Source organism: Suricata suricatta, chromosome 11 (genome assembly GCF_006229205.1).
Source record: "Suricata suricatta isolate VVHF042 chromosome 11, meerkat_22Aug2017_6uvM2_HiC, whole genome shotgun sequence".
Classification (NCBI taxonomy): Eukaryota; Metazoa; Chordata; class Mammalia; order Carnivora; family Herpestidae; genus Suricata; species Suricata suricatta.
In genome coordinates, this window is record NC_043710.1 from 58,037,487 (window position 1) to 58,058,357 (window position 20,871).

At 38.4% G+C, this 20,871-nt stretch overlaps 1 protein-coding gene across 2 annotated transcripts in view; it reads left to right on the top strand.

The window, feature by feature from the left end:
• The window catches only part of ACER3 (alkaline ceramidase 3), a 149,880-nt gene that overhangs the window by 94,429 nt on the left and 34,580 nt on the right, over positions 1 to 20,871 (top strand). For both annotated transcript variants that reach the window (XM_029956694.1, XM_029956695.1), the window contains exons 4-6: positions 8,338 to 8,390; positions 10,948 to 11,029; positions 15,309 to 15,344. In XM_029956694.1, coding sequence (XP_029812554.1) covers positions 8,338 to 8,390; positions 10,948 to 11,029; positions 15,309 to 15,344 — 171 coding nt within the window. The remainder of the gene's footprint in view (positions 1 to 8,337; positions 8,391 to 10,947; positions 11,030 to 15,308; positions 15,345 to 20,871) is intronic.

The window sequence follows — 20,871 nt, forward strand, 5'->3', positions numbered from 1 at the left end:
CCCAGAACAATTTACAAAACATACCTAGGCTAATTCTCTGCATACAGCAACTTCTGACGTACCCGTAAGCACATGTTTTCTAAGACTTAGATAAGTATTTAAATTTTTAGGATCATTCCTGCTCTTCGTCATGTTATTCCTAAAACAGTAACCCTGGAAGGTAGCATATCTGTCACATATATAAAGAAACAACTGGGGCACCTGGGTGGCTCATTTGGTTAAGTGTCCGACTTCAGCTCAGGTCATGATCTCATGGTTGTGAGATGGCATGCTGACAGCGTGGAGCCTGCTTGGGACCCTCTCTCTCTGCCCCTCCCCTGTTTGTGTTTGTTCTCTCTCTCTTTCTTTCTCTCTCTCTCAAAAAATAAAAACTAAAAAAAAAAAAAAAAAGAGCTAAAAATCTGGTCCTGATGTTTGAGAAGGAACTGGGAATATTTAGCCTAAAGAAGAGAAGACATGCTCAGTTCCCCACCACCCCTCCGCCCCCCACTCAGCTGTACATAGCAGATTCTCTCAGTTCTGTGCATTTTTCATGGCTGGCCCCATTGCACTTCCTTCTCTCCCATGGACAATTCCTATTTGTCCTTTGAAGTCTCAGCCAGAGCAGCAGCTCCTCTAGGAGGCCTTCCATGGCCCCAGGGTAGGATATGCACCCTTCATGTGTTTTCCACAGCACTCTGTGCTTCTCTGTTACTTGCCTTATCTGCTGTTTCATAAATATATTTATGTGTCTTTCTTCTCTATCATAGTGTGAGTTACCTAAAGCAGGGACTGTCTCTGGTTGACCTTGATGTATCCCCTACATAAATGTTTTATAAATCAGTGTTTGAAGGGTTGACATGTTGTGGTCTAGTGGGATTAAAGATAAAGAGACATCTTGCTGAACACAGAGGAGAATTTTCTGAGCCAGTAGATGATAAGCACTGCCTTGGGAGATCTTGAGTTCTCTGTCCTCATGCCCAAGCATAAGCTGGACAAACACTTTCATTAGTTCAAAAACTGGTACCTGACCAACAGGTATGCATCGGTAAAGATGACATAGTCCTTTCCTCGAGGAATCTGTGGTCTAGTAGGAAGGTAATATGCCAGTGAATGCAGTGGTAAAGGGGCATACAGGATGCTATGGAAATGGAAAGAAAGTTTTTTAGGGGAAGGAGGTCAGCAAAGGGGTTTCACGCAGATGACTCACACATGTTTGTGTTGCATGTCCGAGGATGAATAGGGATTTGCCAGGCCATCTAGCAACCAGAGTTGAGCATGTCTGGCATCACTGCCAGCAATACATTGTAGCCATGGGTGGAGTGGGAATAGGTGGTGACGATGGTGGTAGTGCTACCCGGATCAATAGCTAACACTTGTTACACTCTTGAGCAGGCATTGAACTAAACGGTAAGAGACGCGTTTTGGGAAACTATCCAGAGGCCAAATCTAAGCCTCTTGGACTTAATCCCCTATAAGCCATTAACAGATTTGGAGCAGAGGAGGGACACACTTTGATTTGCATATCAACCTAATTGTGGGTAAGATTGTTACCAAGAGAACAGCATTTGGATGGACCAGATGGCCTTTGATCCTGAGATTTTAGATTCTGTGCTTTATCATTACTGTAATACTACTTTATCAACTTTGGGGACAGATCATACAGATGCCTTATTTCTTACCCCTTTTGGTCTACAAAGATGTGGTTTTATGTGCTTGCCTATCTGGGCAGAAATGATGTATGACCCAATTTCCCAGTGATTTAGGAAGGAAGAATCATTAGTACTAAAGGACTTTTTTTAAACAGCTTCCCAATCTCTCTAATTTAAACATAAAATGATTGTGAACATTCCTTGATGTCTCCCTGCCTTGTCTCCTTTCAGGATAAATTTGGCTCAGCTCTGGTAGGCCATCATTTTTATGCACAGTCACTGAAGCAAAGTAAGAAATGACAGTATTGTACTTCTCTCGTACGTGGACTTTCAGATACAAAACAGATGAACATAAGGGAAGTACAAATAATATAAAAACAGGGAGGGGTACAAAACGTAAGAGACTTTTAAATATAAAGAACAAACCAAGGGTCGCTGGAGGGGTTGTGGGAGGGGAGATGGGCTAAATGGGGAAGGGGCATGAAGGAAGGCACTTGTTGGGATGAGCACTGGGTGTTATACATAGGGGATGAATCACTGGAATCTACTCCTGAAATCCTTATTGCACTGAATGCTAACTAACTTAAATTTAAATTAAAAATAAGAATAAAAAAAAAATGACAGTGTGGCCACTGGGGGTCAGGGAACTATTTCACCAGCCTGAACTTACTTAGCTCATGAGAGCTGTAGAGAAATTGGAAGCCCAGTCTTTACTTCTGTCTACACTGAGCACAAGCAGATATTGACAGTTCTGTCTTAGAATGATTTGGAGCTTGGATGGTATTTTCTATAGATGATTTACTGCGAGGTGGCTGCTCGGGCTCCGGTTCCAGTTCTGCTACCACTTTGCTGGCTGTTTGAGCATAGATATGCCACTTAGTTTTGCTGAGCTTTTGTTTTTTCATCCACCTAATGGATTTAATAATACCTATAGGAGTATTGTGAGGATCGATTGATTGGCATTTGTAAAAGTGTCATTACAGGATCTGGTAAATAAATGTTTAAGTTTTTGTTTCCTTCCTTTAGCTAGTCAGAGTGCCTGAAACACCATTATTGATTCATTATTAGTGATTCACTCCTTTGAGTATTATTATGTGTGCCCCTGTGAAGGGTAACATTTTAAGCTATTACTAAGTCCTTTCTCATGATTAATGTGTCACATACTTAGAGCAAGTAGCCACGAGCAATGCATTTGGGACTGGGTTTGAGAAAAACATTAGAGAAGGGGTAAAGACACTAGGAGAGGCCTTCAAATGAAGAGTGAAAAGTACCAAAGAACAATTTAGAATCATAGAAATTTAATATTAGAAGAGATTTTTAAGTTATTGATAATATTGGTGGGTTTCTAAGTATTCTCTACTGATCATATGTTTGATATTAGAAAAAGTAGTTGATAGTATAATAAAAAAGTATTCATTCTTTTCTCATAAGTAAAAATAAATATATTATCTCAGAAAATCAAACCAAAGAAAAATGTTTGTTCACCTATAATTTTCTTTCTAACACAAAACCAAAAATTGCTTACATGCTAGGCAATAATCTACGCCAATTCAGACCCTATAATGTAAACAGCAGTTTACACACATCTGGTTATAAATAATTACCCTTCTTTCTCTTTTGCTCCTTATCTTGATGAATGGAACCACCTTAAACTGAAAGCCCAAGCCAAAAATCTGTGATTCATTTTTAATTTCTTGTGCTTTCTCACTTCTGGAAACACTGAAAGTTCTTGATTCAACTTCCATTGCAGCTCTCGAGTACATCTACCTCTAGCTGTCTGCACAGCGTGACCTTAATCCAACTTCCCCAATCAGGGTTCTGTAAGTGCTTCCTAATTGGTGTCCCTGCGACCCCCTTCCATTTGTCACATCACGACAGGAATACTGCTCCTACAAACAAAACTAATTGTTTTTAGTCTTTGAGCAGTGTTTGCTAGGCTTAGTACAGGTGTTAGAAATGAGATGTGTAAAATGCAGTCCCTCCTCCCCAGAAGGATGTCACTTTTTAAACATCTTTAATACTTCTCATAGGTCAAGCTCCCAGGCTGTGATCTGGCCCCTGCCTACCTCTTCAGGGTAGGTAGGATTCATCTTTAATTTCTTTTGTTTTCTCACTTCTGGAAACACTGAAAGCTCTTGATTCCACTTCCATAGTAGCTCTCGAACTCTGTGTTCTTTTACCAGTCATAATTTTGTTACTTATGGTTTTGAAATAAGACTTTTGTATTTGTGTTACCCAGATTTTAAAATCCATGCCCTAATCACCCCATGGCCAAGTACCAGATAACTAAAGATACCTCTTAGCCCTTAGAGCCTGCTGAAATTATTCAAACTAGCCAATGCTATGCCTGCTTATCCTCCCTTACTTTGCCTTTCTCTACGAAACCACAATAAAGGTTGTCATCTATGCTTTTCCCTTGCCCATTCTGCCTCCTAACTTATGGTGGTGCTTTCCCGTGTGGCCCTGCTTCGCATGGCGTGCCCCCTCTTAGGAACTGTGCATAACAGACTGTCTTCTGTGGCAGTCATCTCCTCATCTGCTGGCCTCACCATATCTGAAAAATAATTTTTAAAAACCTATATTAAAAAAATGTTTTTAATGTTTATTCATTTTTGAGAGACAGAGCATGAGCAGGGGAGGGGCGGAGAGAGAGGGAGACACAGAATCCAAAGCAGACTCCAGGCTCTGAGCTGTCAGCACAGAGCCCAACACGGGGCTCAAACCCATGAACTATGAGATCATGATCTGAGCCGAAGTTGGACACTTAATCGACTGAGCCACCCAGTTGCCCTGAGGACCTGTATTTTAAAAACACTACCACCATTACTATAGACTGAATTGTGTCCCATCAGAATTCATATGTCAAATCTCTAGAACCCTGTGTGACAATATTTGGAGATGGGACCTTAAAATGGTCATTAGGTTTAGATGAGGTTATGAGGGTGGGGTTTTCATGATGGGATTAGTGGCCTTCTAAGAAAAGACCAGAGAGCTTGCTCTTTCTCTCACCCTTTGCCATGTGAGGATACAGTGAGAAGGCAGCCATCTGCAAATGAAGAAGAGAACCTTTACCAAACACCAAACCTACCAGAAGCAGCATCTTGGACCTCCCTACCTCCAGGACTCTGAGGAATAAACTCTGTTGTTTTAGCTACTCAGTCTAAAGTGTTGCGATAGCAGCCCTGGCTCACGAGGACACCCACCCAGCTTAAATCTTTTCAGTGGCTGGGACATCTGGGTGGCTCAGTCACTTAAGTGTCCAACTTCAGCTCAGGTCATAATCTCACTGTTCGTGATTTCAAACCCTGTGTCAGCTCTGTACAGACAGCTCAGAGCCTGGAGCCTGCTTCGGATTCTGTGTCTCCCTGTCTCTCTAGCCCTCCCCTGTGTGTGCTCTGTCTCTATCTCTCAAAAATAAATACACATTAAAAAAATATTTTCAGTGGCATACTGTTGCTTTTAAGATAAAATTAAGATCCCTTTTAGGGGTACCAGGGTGGCTCAGGTCATTATCTCGCAGTTATGGGTTCAAGCCCCACATAGAGCTCTGTCTCTCCTCTCAAAAATAAATAGACATTAAAAAAAAAAAAAAAAAGGAATCCCTTTCAGCCTAAAACATTTGCCTGATCTATTTGCTGCTTATCTCTCCAGCCTCATTTCATATCCTTTCTCTTCATCATTAATTAAGCTTCAATCACAATGAGCATTTTTCATTTCTTTAAATCACCTTCCTGCAACAGGACGTTTGCACCTTATGTTTGCACTGTTTAGAGGTTCTCCTATTCCCCTCAGTCCCTCTTCATCTTACTCAGATCTGCATATTTTCTAGGTCTCAGTTTATGCGTCACTTCTATAAAGAAAATCTTTATGACTCCTTAATTAGGACATGGTCATTTTTTGGTTACACTATACTTTTCCTTCATAGCACTTATAATTAAATATTTGTGCAATTAATTATTTAATGTCTTTCACCCTGGCTAGATTGTAAAGCATCACGAGAGCAAGGATTATCTTATCTCCTGCACATAGCATAGTTCCAAGCACCTAGTAGGTGCTTAATAAATACTTGTTGAATGAATAAAAGAATGACAGCAAGGATTTCAGCTGCCTTTTATGAACTGTATAGATAGGCTTGTAAGATAATACAGAGAAAGCAGATCTTTTTATGTCCTACCCTCAAAATACATGAGTATAAAATTCCCCAAATGAGTCATTTGAGTACCTCAGTACTACATTGTGGAAAGGCCAAATAATTACTCAAGTATTTTACTAGTGCATGAAGACTGAAATAAAGAAGATATAAATGCAAAAAATGTTTACTATAAAGCCAGGAGATCCTGCTTCACAATTTTATATAGAGGAATCTTGTGTATATCATAAGCCTTGTGGTAGATCTATCTGCAGCATACTGTGATGCTGTGCCAGCTTTTTGAACATGTAAAGGTGATTCAAGTGAAAGGTTTGGAGGCAGCATATGTTCCAGAGTCAGTTCAAAATCTGGCTTGGTTATGGGGTGCCTGGGTGGCTCAGTCAGTTAAGCATCAGACTCTTTAAAAAAATTTTTTTAAATGTTTATTTATTTTTGAGAGAGAGAGCGTAAGCAGGGGAGGGGCAGAGAGAGAGGGAGACACAGAACCTGAAGCAGGCTCCAGGCTCTGAGCTTTCAGCACTGAGCCCAATGTGAGGCTTGAACTCACGACTGTCATATCATGACCTGAACTGAAGTCTGATGCTTAACTGACTGAGCCACCCAATTGCCTGTAAGTATCTGACTCTTGATCTCAGCTCAAGTCTTGGTCTCAGGGTCATGAGTTCAAACCATGCATCGGGGTCCACACTGGGCATGAAGCCCACTTTTAAAATCTGGTTTTGTTACTTACTAGCTCTGTGATCTTGAACAAATCATTTAAATTGTCTAAACTTCAGTGTTCTCATTTTGGAAAGGAGATAATAGGACCTATCTTAGAATTGTTAAAATTAAATGAAATAATGAATGTAAGACACTTAACCGTAAGATGCTACACATATGCTGCTATTTCATTATTCCAGTAATTTACTAGAACATACCACCTTGTATAAAGCCTCTTCCTTTTTCCTAGAATTTACTTATCTGCCACCCCATTGCATTTCCTGCACCACCTTCTCTGGCTTTTGTGTGTCCCCTTTGTTGGGATCTTTATATATTTTTTAAATCTTATTTAAATCCAGGTTAGTTCATATATAGTATAATAATGGCTTCAGGAGTAGAATTCGGTGATTCATCACTTACATCTAACAACCAGTGCTCATCCCAGTAAGTGCCTTCCTTAGTACCTACCACCCATTTAGCCCATCCCCCACTCTCTTCCCCTCTAGCAGCCCTTAGTTTGTTCTCTGTATTTAAGAGTTGCTAGGCCTGGGCGGCTTAGTCGGTTAAGCATCCGACTTTGGTTCAGGTCATGATCTCACGGTCAGTGAGTTTGAGCTCCACATCGGTCTCTGAGCTGTCTGTGCTGACAGCTCAGAGACTGGAGCCTGCTTCAGATTCTGTGTTCATCGTCTCTCTCTGCCCCTCCTCCACTTGCACTCCGTCTGTCTCTCAAAAATAAACATTAAAAAAAAATTTTTTTTAAAGAGTCTCTTATGGTTGGCAAAATGGAATCTTTATATTTAAGCACATGTGTTTTTCATTCCCTTCACCTCACTAGACTGAATCCCTCAAGGGTATTGACTATATCTTGTTTTCATTCTATCCTCAGCAACTAACTTATGTAGGATTGGTTTAAGGATTAGAAACAACCTATCTGAAACATTTAGATTAGTGTGTAGCTAGCTTGTAGTTGAATACAAAGTAGCTATAATTATTATTGCTAATAATAATGTTTTTCAGAAACATAGGTTACTTAGATTAACCAAATGACTTTCCCAGCCATTCATATCCCTTCTTATGTATATTAGTGGACATTTTATCCATCTTAGGTGTTCTTAGGGAATCTTAGGGAAAATTCAAAAGAACATTGATAAGACTCACAGACCTACAGATGGTAGACATCATTCTTTTCTGGAACTATGATATCGTAGTTTGTGGTACTGAATGATCTGAGCTACCTAGTGAGTCAGGCGTCCTTCTTAGGTGTGTACATTAGGATAGATGGATAGATAAGCTTCTTTGTTCAGCAATAGTAGACCAACCCCCATAAGCAGAGGGCAGGGAAAGGGGGAAGAAAGGCAGGCCACTCCAGGTTGGTAGCTGGCAATTTTAGTAAGCAGAGAGTACTTACATACAAGGCTTGTCTTGGGTGGCAGCAATCGGTCCCCCCACCTGCCCACCAAATCTTAAACATTTGTAAAGAGGCCTTATTTAGGTTCAGTAATTTTGCAGGTGTTTTCAACACCACATCACTATCTCAAGGCTGCCATATCATTGTCTAAGACTGTGTCCTTGGAACTGCCTCTGGGAGCAATAAAAGCAGAAATCCTATTCCAAGGATGGGAGACAGTGAAGAGCCCCCAATTGCCCGGGTCCAGCTCACAGGTCAACTGACGATCACTTCCTTTCAATGACCTTCCCCAACACTCAGAGTAAATTAGGTGTTAAATATATGAAATAATTAGTAAAAGATAGTAATAATAATAAGTGACTATCAATCATTCTGATGTTTTATTTTTATTTGCATAATAATTGCACCTCTACAATATTCAAGTCCTCTTTCATTGTTTCTTATAGCTATTGGATGAACTCCCAATGATTTACAGCTGTTGTATATTCGTGTACTGCATGTAAGTACTTAACATTTAAAATTCAGTTGTTTGATATATTTTAAAATTCATTTTCACCTCATCCTGAATTAAGTAATATAGTTAACCCTATTATATTACTGGGAGATTATAATAGTGTAGAAGGTTTTAACTTCTGTGATCTCCATGTAAAGTATAATATCTGGGAAGCTATAATAATGTTGTTTATTAACTTTTGTGATCTCAAAATGCCAGTTTAGATAGACTCTTCCTTAAATTTGACTTGTGTAGTCTGCCTTTCCTTGAGTTACGAATGTATGCAAATTTATTTTATTTTTTATTTTTTTAATGTTTATTTATTTTTTAGAGAGCAGGAGAGACAGAGTGCGAGCAGGGGAGGACCAGAGAGAGAGAGAGAGAGAGAGAGAGAGAGAGAGAATCCAAAGCAGGCTCCAGGTTCTGGGCTGTCAGCACAGAGCCTGATGCAGGGCCTCAACTCACAAACTGTGAGATCATGCCCTGAGCTGAGGTTAGATATTTAACCAGCTGAGCCACCCAGGTGCACATACAGATTTATTTTTATTTAAAAATTTTTTAAGTTTATTAAGGAAAGAGCACAGGGGAGGGGCAGAGAGAGAGAATCCTAAGCAGGCTTCACGCTGAGAGTACGGAGCTCAATCTCACAAACCCGTGAGATCATGACCTGAGCCAAAATGAAGAGTCAGACACATAACCAACTGAGCCACCCAGGCACCCTGAATATACAAATTAGGTAAAAATTTTATATAGCATGCCATAAAAATAATATTTATGTACTGTGTACCTGTAATTGTGCTAAGCAGCACATAAGTCATCTCTAATTCAGTTGTGAAAGATAAATTGGTATTATCCCCATTTTATAGGTGAAGAAGTAAAGCACAGATTGATTTAGTAACTTGTCTAAGGATACAAGCAGAGCTTGTGCTTAGGTAGCTTGCCTAAGGCTGTGTAGTTTTAAGTGTCAGAGTTGGAAATTGAACTACAAGTTTAATAACCTTACCTTCTAAGTATGCCTTCATTTCCCAGCACTAGTACTTAAAATTTCTCTAAACCCTATGTGATAGTTTTCTTATTCTTTTCAACGTGATCTTCATTGCTAGCTCAAGAATATTTTCTTCTAAAGATATCTAAAAATTAGAATCATTTGAGAAATATACCATTAAAAAGAGCTCATCTGAAACTTTTTTGTAAAGGGACAGATAGTAATTATTTTAGGTTTTGTGGGCCTATGGTCTCTATTGTAGATCTTCAGCTCTGCTTTGTAGTGTTGAAGCCATAGATAATGGGTAACAAATGCGTGTAACTATTCGGTAAAATTTTATTTACCCAAAAGAGCTTGAGCCCTTGAGTGGTAGTTTCCTGCTCCTGATCTAGAAAAATACCTTCAGGTGAGCTTTTTTAATAAGTCATCTAGTCATAGAACTTAAAGGTAACAGAGATCTTAGAAATAATGTGGCCCAGGACCACTTGGGTGGCCCAGTTGGTTAAGTGTCTGACCAGCTCAGGTCACAGTCTTACAGTTTTTGGGCTCGAGCCCCACAATTGGCTCTGACTGTGATGTGAAGCCTGCTTGGGATTCTCCCTCTCTCCCTCTTTATGCTCCTTCCCCACTTGTACATTCTCTCTGTCTCAAAATAAATACTAAGCTTTAGAAAAATTAAAAAAGAAAAGAAATAATATGAGCCAACCACCTTTCTATAGAGATAAGGAAATAGGAGTTGGGTCCAGTTCCCATAGCCCATTAATTAGTGAACTGAGACAGCGTTCCTGCTGTTTGTGCTAAAACATAGGCTGGACCAATGGTCCAATATTTGTTCATATTTCTATTTATTGAGTATTTGCTGTGTGTTAGATATTAGCCTAGTGATTAGATACATGAGAAAAAGATTTTATCGCTGCACACAAGTCATTCACAGTCTGGTTGAGGAGACTGATAAAGAGACCATTATAATATAATGATTTTTTAATAGCGTGCCCTAGGCAGGACAGCTCACAAGATTTAAAAACCTACTCAAGCCAGCTTGAGCTAAGAGAAATTTATTTATTTTAGGGACATGAGGAAATATATGAAACCCATTAGCAGGAAGTACAGCCTGGCCACAACTCAAGGGCAGATTCTCTCTCCCGCTCTTTTCCCCATTTCTGCTCCACATGGTCTCAAGTCTTTGAATCTGCTCCATCCATGCAGGTCACTTCTCTGCTCATTCATCTCGTTCATTCAGTTTAGCTGCCCAAATATCCGCATCAGACTTTCAATCCGTAGGTCTTCATACTTTGATTCTGCACACTTAACTGATTCGGTCTCGGCTGCCAAACTCCCAGGTTTTCAGGAGAGAGCCTCTCATTTTCCCAGTTTAGGCCAGGTGCCTACTCCCAGTTCACCCAGCCTCTCGGAGGAAGTGCAAGTAGGCCTCGGAGGTTCTCTGAGATGAGAGTTTGGGTGGGAGGAAGTGATGAGCGTCACCAGAGCCAGAGGTGTGTACGCGTCTTAAAGCAGCATTCTATGTGTTTCCTGGTTACCTGTTCTAAAACGAGTTTCTTTCTCTGTTTTTCTTTAAAGGTTTGAATGTTTCAAGATGAAGAACTCTGTAAACTACCATCTGCTTTTTATCTTAGTTCTTTTCAGTTTAATAGTAACCACAGTAAGTCATACTTTGTTTCTAACAGATTAAGCATGGGAACCAGCCATTTATAGAGTTTGGCATATTTTACATCCAGTGTTTGCTTCATGCAAACTGAAATGTTTCTGCGCAAAACTCAGATACTGATTGTCTCCTATTTAGGTGTAATTTCTCAACAAAATGTTGAAACAACTTTTTAAAAAATCTGTTTATTTATTTATTTGAAGAGAGAAAAAGTCAAAGGGCAAATATTTAGTAGCAATGGGGGAAAAATTAGCTTTTTTCATGGATGGACATAGTACCTCCCATTTGTTAAAAGAAAGTGATTGATTCAGCTATGTTGGGGCCTTGTGTGACTATTTTAATGGTTAACCTTTTCCTGATAATGAGTTCCTGGTCACTTCTCATACTATCCTGTGCTTTTTTCCCCTCAAGTAAAGTGTATTTTGTATTGAGACAATTCAACAAACGTGGCAAACCTACCATATCAAGCAGTAGAAAATACAAAGATGGCTACAATGCAGTTGCTATGCTTAAGGAATGCATTCAAATAGAGAAATCAAACATGTAAGCAAAGAATTGCATCAAAAGATGGTAATTACAGTAATAATGGTAAAAACTAGTTAAATGGTGATGAGAGGAAGACACATCAATGAAAATTACTTGGGTGGGTCAAGGCAAGCTCCTTTTAACTGGCTTTTAACTGATGATTAAAAGTTTGCCAGGTCCCTGGGGCAAGAATGTGATGAAGCATTTCTGAATAGACTGTTACATTGTCCCTAGGCATAGAACCTTGGAACAACTTAATAAACTATCATTTTTAAGTGCCTACTATGTGCCAGATACTACACTATTTTCTCATTAAATCATTACTACCAGCAGAATTGGGAGAGCTTTAATATGGCTGGAGTATATGTTAAGTGGTGAGGAGTGAGTCTAGTTCATGAGCTAAACCCTTGTATACACTTGGAGTTCTATCTTCAAGGTAGTTTGAAGCCATTAACTGATCTATAGCCGAGACAGAAAGTGGTTAGATACGTATTTTAGAAAGATGACTGGTTTTAGGGGATGGATTAGAAGAGTATGAGGCTAGACTCCAGGACTTCTGCATTTGCTTAGGCAAAATGTGAGTCTCGGACTAAAGTAAAATAGGTCTGGGGATGAAAAGAAGCTGTCATAGGGGCACCTTGCTGGCTCAGTCAGTAAAGCCAAGTGACTCTTGATCTCTGGGTTGTAAGTTTGAGCCCCACCCACATTGGGTATAGAGATTACTTAAAAAATAAAATCTTTAAAAAGAAGCTATCATAATAAGTCCATAAGACTTGTGATCAACCAAGTAGAGGGGGTGGGTATAGGGTAAAAAGAAGGAATTGTCTAGAATGATGCCTCTATTTATGGCATGGACGTCATGATACATAATAGGTTCTTAACCAAGATAGAAAACTTGGAGAAAGAGCCGATTTTGCAGGAAAGCTGATGAGTAGGTTTGTGTCCTGGAGTAGAGGTGGGTAAATTCAGTTTGGACTGTGTTGAGATTGAGATGCTGGATATTAATGACATCTGAGACTTACTAACAGGTAGGCTGAGCTAAAGATGTGGGTTTGAGAATTGTCAGGGCATAGGTAGTACTAGAAATGTGAGAACAGTTGAACTGGCACAGCGATAGCATGAGCCATTAAAATGACCAAAGATGCCACCCTATGGAACACTTTTTTTTTTAACAGATAAACAATAGTATACATTTATGATACTTTACCCTAAATGTTCTAAAGGTTACATACAGTTGATTTGTCTATTTGACATTCACAGCCTGTCACTATGCAAACTTTCATAATGCCTAAGGATTTCAATGAGTCAACACTTTAAAAATATGTTATGTACATTCAAGATGTACAACATGATGATTTGACATGCATAGTGAAATGACTGTAACAGGCAAGCTAATTAATGTATCTTCTCACATAGTTGCTGTGTGTGTTTGTGTGTGTGTGTTTGTGAGAGAGAGAGAGAGAGAGAGAGAGAGAGAGAGAGAGAGAGAGAGAGAGAAGACCACCTGAAGTCTATTCTCTTAGTAAATTGCCACCATGCTGTACATAGGAACACTGACATTTGAGGGTCAGGTAGAAGAAATGGAGCCAGCAAAGGAGACTAAGAACAGTAATCAGAAACATAGGAAACCTAGAGAGCCAGATATCACAAAGTACAAAGAGGTTTCCAGAAGGAGAAGCAGTATTAGTTGCCGCTGAGAGGATGAGTAAAATAAGATTGAAGTTTGACCCATAAAAATTTCAGTTAAAAAACCAAATAACCATAATAAGGATACTGTCAGCAACAGATTGATGGAAGCAGAAGTTAGATTGTCATTGAGCTGAGCTGGCGAATAGGAGTTTGAAAGAAGAGATACACTGATATCTTATGCTTCTACCCTGCCCTGCACTGTCCTTTGCCTAAACTATGTACTCCTTGATCGTGAGAGAATCTTAGTGTTTCAGATGTGAAAGGAAGTCTTGTTATTGTAAAGAAGAGAACAAAGTCCAGAGAGTTTTAATGACTTGCCTGGCCAGCCATGTTCATATGGAGAATTGGTGGCAGAGTCAAGACTGGACTAAGTTAAGAACTGATGTGGTTGGGACTCAGTCTGATCTAAGTTTGAACCAACACTTAACTGGAAACCTTGGGCAAGTCACTTAATCTCTCTACATTAGTTTTCTTGTCTGTAAGATGAAGATAATGATAATGTACGTTTCATATTAGGAAAATTAATACTTGGCACATAGTAAGGATTCCATACTTCTTTTGCCTCCAGATAAGTCTTAAAGGGCATGCCCTTTTGCATTTCTTCTATTAATAATGATGGGAATATGAAACTATACAAAAGAACAATATTATTTTGACAACACATTTAAGAGATTAAAAGCATTCTTCCTTACTGAGTTTAGAGTTACAGATAGTGTCTCATACACATCTCCCTATTAAAGCTGTATGGGTGCTTAAAGGGAATAATCTGCTGTTATTGGAGTGAGGGTAGGAATTTCCTACAGGAATAAGAAATTTTGTAGCCAAGTTGTAAAATTAATTAACATTTTGTGAGATCAGCACTACATTAAATGAGGAGATAGAGATATCTACCTTTCTGTCAAAGAGATTATTGCCTTGTAGGGGAGAAAAACAGGTCAATAAATTATATGATGTTTATACATGGTCATTAAGGCATGAAGGAGGGTGAGTGACAGCTTCTGCTGAGTGGAGAAGGAACCAGAAAAAGGCTTCAAGAAAGAGGGGTACTTTGAGCTGAATCTTGAAAGATGAATGTTTGTGAGCTCAGAGGAATTTCTGAGCAAAGTAAAGAGCAGCATGTTTAAAGACGTGGAAGTATTAAACTAGCACATTTGCAGAAGTACTGTACTTCTTGGAGCCTAGGATGAAAAAGGGACAAGAGGGGAGCAATGAAGCCAAACAGAAAGTCAGGAGTGAGATCATGGAAGGCTTTGAAATGTGAACTTGTCTTGTAAGTGATGGGAATCATTCCAGGATTATGATTTGAATTTTGATTTCTCTGTACCGTGGCATTTTAAAGCCATACTCCTACAGGGCAGTAAATGCATGCTAAATCTTAAATAGGCATTAAACGTAATCACCCACATGACCCTGGAATCTAAACTAGGGTTTGTGTAACTGGGAATGCCTCTAAGTAATGAGTTGTGCATCTAGGTGAGTAGGTTTAGAGGCTTTGGAAGTAAAAGAAAGGACAAGAAATTTGTTTTAAATGTATTCAGTTATTGAGCATGTATTATATGCTGAACACTTTCACATCTTTTAGCTTATTCTTCCCCACCACTATTGGGGAATGAGTCTTTTGGTTAAGTGACTTGCTCAAGATATGTAACAAGTAAGTGACAGAGTCTGAAGTTTAACTCCTGTCTTTAAGTCCAGTGTTCTTTCTGTTGTAGGAAAAATATGTATTATAGGCATTGTCAATAGAACCTCTTCAGCCCTTATGAGGAAACTGTGCATCTCTGCCCGTCCTTGATACTGATGCAGAGGCAAGAGGACAGAGTAATCCACAACAGCCTTGAGATGCCCTGTTTACCGCAGTCATGCTAGCACTGGGAGAACCCCAGCAGGCACTCGCCCTTAGGGGGCACGCCCCTCATCTGATTGCTTTTACATGGCTGGAGTCTGATCTAAGTAACAGGACTAGGAAGCAGAGAGGTTTGGGATTTGCAGAATTGTTGGAATAGGTTTTCTTCCCCCTCAATAATGCACTTCATTCACATGTGTTTCTTTTAATATTTTGTAGGTTTACCTTAAGGTAAAGGAGCCTATATTCCATCAGGTAAATTAAAAAATTATTAACACTTAATTGTTTAAGAGTACTTGCCTGCATTGTGTTTCTTTTCTGGTATATTATATGCAGATATAATTTTTGAAAATAAAGTGGTAGATGTCCTATGAAAGTATTTAAAACAAACTCAAGATCCTGTAGGACCCCAGTGCCCAGACCCAGCTGGCTGCTCGTAGTTGGTAAGGCCGGCACGGTGTTCCTCTTATAAGCAGAAAAAAGCAAGCATTTATACACATACACATACAAAGTCCTTATGACACTATTTTCTAGAAAAGATAGACTGGAAAGTCCTTGAATATTTTCCTCCTAATGTCTATTTAAATGAGTTTTTTAAGGTGGGAGGTTAATTTACATTGAGAAAAGCGAACACAGGAAACTTTGCTGTAGGAAATTATGATTTAAGTGCATCCCATAATGGAACCAGAGTAAAATCAAGTAGTAGACCCCAAATGAAAAGAGCTCTTGTTAATTGAGTGCTGCCATGTGCCTGGCACTATGCCCATTACTGCACAGACTCTAATCTCCTGAGCAGTTCCACGAATTAGGGATTATTGTTCACATTTTACAGGAAACGAGCTCAGAGATACTGAGAATTTACCCAACGGTTACACAGTTACTAAGGGGACAGGGCAAGGATTGTAACCTAGATCTGACTCCTGTCACCATTTTTTTAAAAAATCTAGCAAACAAACAATACATAAATAAGGACACATTTCAGGACTATCAGAAGCCTTGTAATTTTAGAATATTCTGTGCTTATATAAAAAGTAAGTGCTCCTGTACTTTTTAAACTTTAGAGAATAATCGTCTTACTGAAATCTATTTTTTGAAGTAAATTCCAAAACCACATTATTGTGCCTTGATATTTTCTACAGACAAGCTGAAAGTACATGTTACAAGAATGACATCTTCACTTTGTTTATTTTAGCTTGAAGTAGGTCATTATGGAATTACCTCTTTATTTAGAAAGATTTATTGACACAGCATAAAGAATGACGTTTATTTATAAGATGACTTTGCCTTTTGTAAATTTCTTATTTGTCTTTATAAGAGAGAAAAACCATAACCACACAAAAAATTTGGAAATTTGTGGTTAGTTTTTTAAGTTTATGACCATCCATTTTCCATTTTCCATTTTGTGTTTTAGAACTATTTTATACTATGGTTATATAATAAAAATATCAAACTATTCATCTAACTTCTCATGCTGCAACTCTCATGTGATTTTTTCCAGTAATAATTTTTTGTGTCTATGGATAGTGGTATGTATGCTGATGGGAAAGGAGGCAGGATAATTCATAGTTATGGGTTTTATCTTAGCCTTCTCAGGAGAGAAGTAAAGAAGTAGAGGAATGCTAGGGTGAAATGGTAAGTAGTCTGCAGGCAGAAGACATTCATTCATTCAACAGATGTCACTGTGTACCTTCTCAGTACCAGATTCTGAGCTGGAAGTTGGAAATAGAGAGGCAGTGGAACAAAAATTTAAAGACAAAGTTAGGCAGACCTGAATTTAAATCTAGTCTCTCCACTTGCTAGCTGTGTGCATTGGACAAGTTACTTAACTTCATTGAGCTTTGGTTTCCTCATTATGCCACAAACACTTTTTTAAGTGCCTTCAATATGTCAGGTACTGTACTAGGTGTAAGAGATATACTATTGAATAAAATAACAAGGTCCCAGCTCTTAAGAACTCATTATGCTGTGTCTCTAAAATCAGTATAATAACTTCCTAAGGTTGTCTAAAGATTATGAGATCATGCAGGGGCACCTGGCTGACTCAGTTGGTAGAGCATGTGACTCTTGATCTTTGGGTTGTAACTTTGAGCCCTATGAGGGGTGTAGAGATTACTTAAAATATTTTAAAAAATAAATTGATAAAAAATAAATGAGGTGATGTATATCTCTTACCATGGGAAGCTCTCAGTAAATGCTAATTAATATTAATTAATAAACCAAGGCAAATGAGACATGGCCGCTGGTCTCAAGGAACTCACTGATCAGGAAGATAGACTTGTAAAAAAATATTTATGGGGTCCCTGGGTGGCTCAGTCTGTTAAGTGTCTGACTATGGCTCAGGTCATGATCTTGTGGTTCATGGGTTCAAGACTCGTGTTGGGCTCTGTGCTGACGGCTCAGAGCCTGGAACCTGCTTCAGATTCTGTGTCCCCCTCTCTCTCTGCCCCTCCCCTGCTTGTACTCTTTCTCTCTCTCTCAAAAATAAATAAACATTAAAAAATTTTTAAAACATTTATAGTATATGCATCTCATAATATGTAAAAGCAGTACTTATGTAGACAACGGTGCATCTGCATGGATGACTCAGAACAGGGCTACAAAATACATCTGTTACATACATATAACTAAATCATTTCTTCCTCTAATATTGAAAACAAGATAGGGAAGATGGCCCACTGTATTTCTTACTATTTGTAAAGCTTTATTTGAAGAGGCCTTTCCCCCAAAGTTTAATCTAGAATATCCTATGCTGACCCGTTGAGTAATTAGAACTGATTTTCTTCTTTTTAAGTAAGCTCTACACTTAACGCGGGTCTTGACCTCACAGCCCTGAGATCAGGAGTCACGTGCTCCACCAACTCACCCAGTCAGGCGCTCTAGAATTGGTATTTTTTTATTTGTACTTCATGGCTTAAAAAAAATCTCTCCCTAATTAGTATTGGGGTATCATTCTTAAGAAAAGAGAACTGCTTTTTCTGAGAATCTCCTTTTGTCAAAGTTTGTAGAGTATCACTCATTCTTTCATATCACTGTTGATATGAATAGCGACTTAGAAAAATTGTTTTGAAATTGGAATTGGAAAAATTGTTTTGGAATTTGTGACAATATTTACAGTAAGTTTCAAAATAAATGGAAAAAGAGGGAAGAAAAATGTTATCTAAAGAAGGTCTGGCTTGAGTGTTTGGCATCTTGATTTCTTAGCACTTTGATTTCTTGAAGTTTAGAATCTTGTAGTTTTTTTTCATTATTTTTTTTAATGTTTATTTACTTTTGAGAGAAAGAGAAACAAAGTGCAAGCAGGAGAGGGGCAGAGAGAGAGGGAGACACAGAATCCAAAGCAGGTTCCGGGTTCCAGCTGTCAGCACAGAGCATGACGTGGGGTTCGAACTCTTAAACCATGAAATTCATGACCTGAGCTGAAGTCAGATGCTTAACCGACTGAATCATCCATGTGCCCCGGAATCTCAGATTTCTTGACACTTTGTTATCTGTAGACAAATTTCTTGCTGTGCCTATTCTTCAATTTCTTCATCTACAAAATGTGTAAGACAAGGAGAGGTATTATTTCACAAGTATAATATAAAAAATAACATATAAGAAAAAGCACAAGGCAATAAATACACTATGACACTAAAAGTATGTATGAAGAAGTAAGATGACACAGGTAAGTTTCTGCCTATGATAATCAGAGAAAGCTCCTAAAAGGAGGTATTTGAGTAGTGCCTAGAGAGATATGTAGGGATAAACAATTAGAAGGAAAGAGTTAATAAATACTGTAACAGTATCTGTCAGAGCCAGGATGATTGTCTTGCTAACCAGATTAGCTTCCCTGAGGGAGAGAATACTGATAACAGTTCTACTACACTGTATTAAATCCAACAGACATCTTTAAAAGAGAGCCAAATGCTATTTATTTAATTTGATGGCCTTGCAAAGGGTAATAAAATCTTATGACTGCCACATTTAGTAGAAATACTGATATATCTTAAGAAAACATTAAAAACAAGTATACTTGAAAATAGATTAAAAGAACTTTTAAGAAGTTAGTAAACCCTTTTAAAGCTAATTGGTAAGTCAGTAACTGAGTATCTCTGATGAGATCCCATCTATTATCTCAAAGAGTACTATTGCTTAAAATCTTCCTGCCAAAGTAGATGTCTCCTAGAGATTATTTCTAGACATGACATGTCAGTATTTTACTCTTCTCCCTTCTAATTTGACCCTTAAGGTTTGTAAGAAACAACATACCATTTAAACAATTTGAAAAACAGGGACTTAAGCAGATAACTTAAGCAAATAACTTATTTAAATTCTATTCTGTTATATTTGCATCATTTTATTACAAATTAGGGTTGTAAGGAAATCACTATGTCAGCACACTTGGAAAAGAAACAAAAGAAGCCGACATTTTTGAGTGTCTGTTTTGTGCTGAGTATTATATATTCTTTCATACAGTTTACATATATTGACTTAACTATTATCTCACTAAATATCAACAAGCCTGTATAGAAATTACCTGTATAGAATTCATATAGAAATGAATTAAATCTCATTTTATAGGTGAGGTAACCGAGAGTCAGAAAGGTTAGATGATTTGTCCAGTGTTTCTCATCGAGTTACTAGCAGAGCTGGAAACTGAACCCAGGTCTGTTTTCTTCGAAAGCCCATATTCTTTTCGGGGTATGATGATGCCCCTGTAGCAGATTACTTTAGAATTCAACTTACTATCATAAAGATCCATTTTTAAAAGAATGAAAGTCATTTTAGGTGAAAATTATAAGGAGCAAACAAGTATGTATTCTATTTTTTTTTAGTTAAAAATGACTAAAATCAGAATATACATAGAAAAAAGTTGTGAAGGTCATGTGGCTACCTTGAGCTACAAGAGAGACTGAGAACTCAAGTTTATATAGCTGGACTTATTGTCATCTGGGTAACATGTCTTCTGTAAAGACAAGAAGAGGAGGAGGAGGAGGAAGAGATACTGAGTAGGACACTAGCAGGGTGTGCCACAAATCATAGGAGAAAATCAGAATGTATGGGGTACACACATTTGTGGAAAGAAGAAAATTAATCTGGAAAAGCGCCATTGCACTGCCAGAGTATAGGCTCTTCCTTATCCATTATTAGATGTATTTAACCTACTCCCTGAACAATCCATTCCTCTTGACTTCTGTATGGTGATGATTCATAAATCTGTTTCTTCAGCTCCAATATTTTCTTCTAAGATTTAGACCCAGATATCTAACTTCTAGAGATCCCTACATGGATGTATCACTTGACACCTCAAACTCTGAACCTATCTGGAGATGAAATCACCATATTTTTCTCCAGTATTTCTTCTCTTCCTGTATTCCCTAACACAAGGAACAATTTTACCATGGACCCTAACTGCTACAATCATAAACCAGGCTATCATCATTCCTAACTTCCATATCAAATTGATTATCAGTCTAAGCCCTAAATATCTCTCTAATTTGTCCATTTCTCTCCATTCCCACTGATAGCGCCCTGGTTCAGGTCCCACTGCTCACCTGGGTTACTATAATACCTTGTCATTGGTTTGTTTTCCATCAGTCTTGTCTCCCTCTAATTCATTCTCCACCCAGCAAGAGGGATATCTTTCTAATACACAAGTGATCATGTTGCACTATTGCTGAAACTTCCATTGACTTCCCTTTGCTTTTAAGATAAAGTTCAACTCTTTACCATGACCTGAAAAGCCAATTTAACCTCCGCTTACCTTTCTGACTTCATTCTTCCCACTCTTCACTCCAACAGT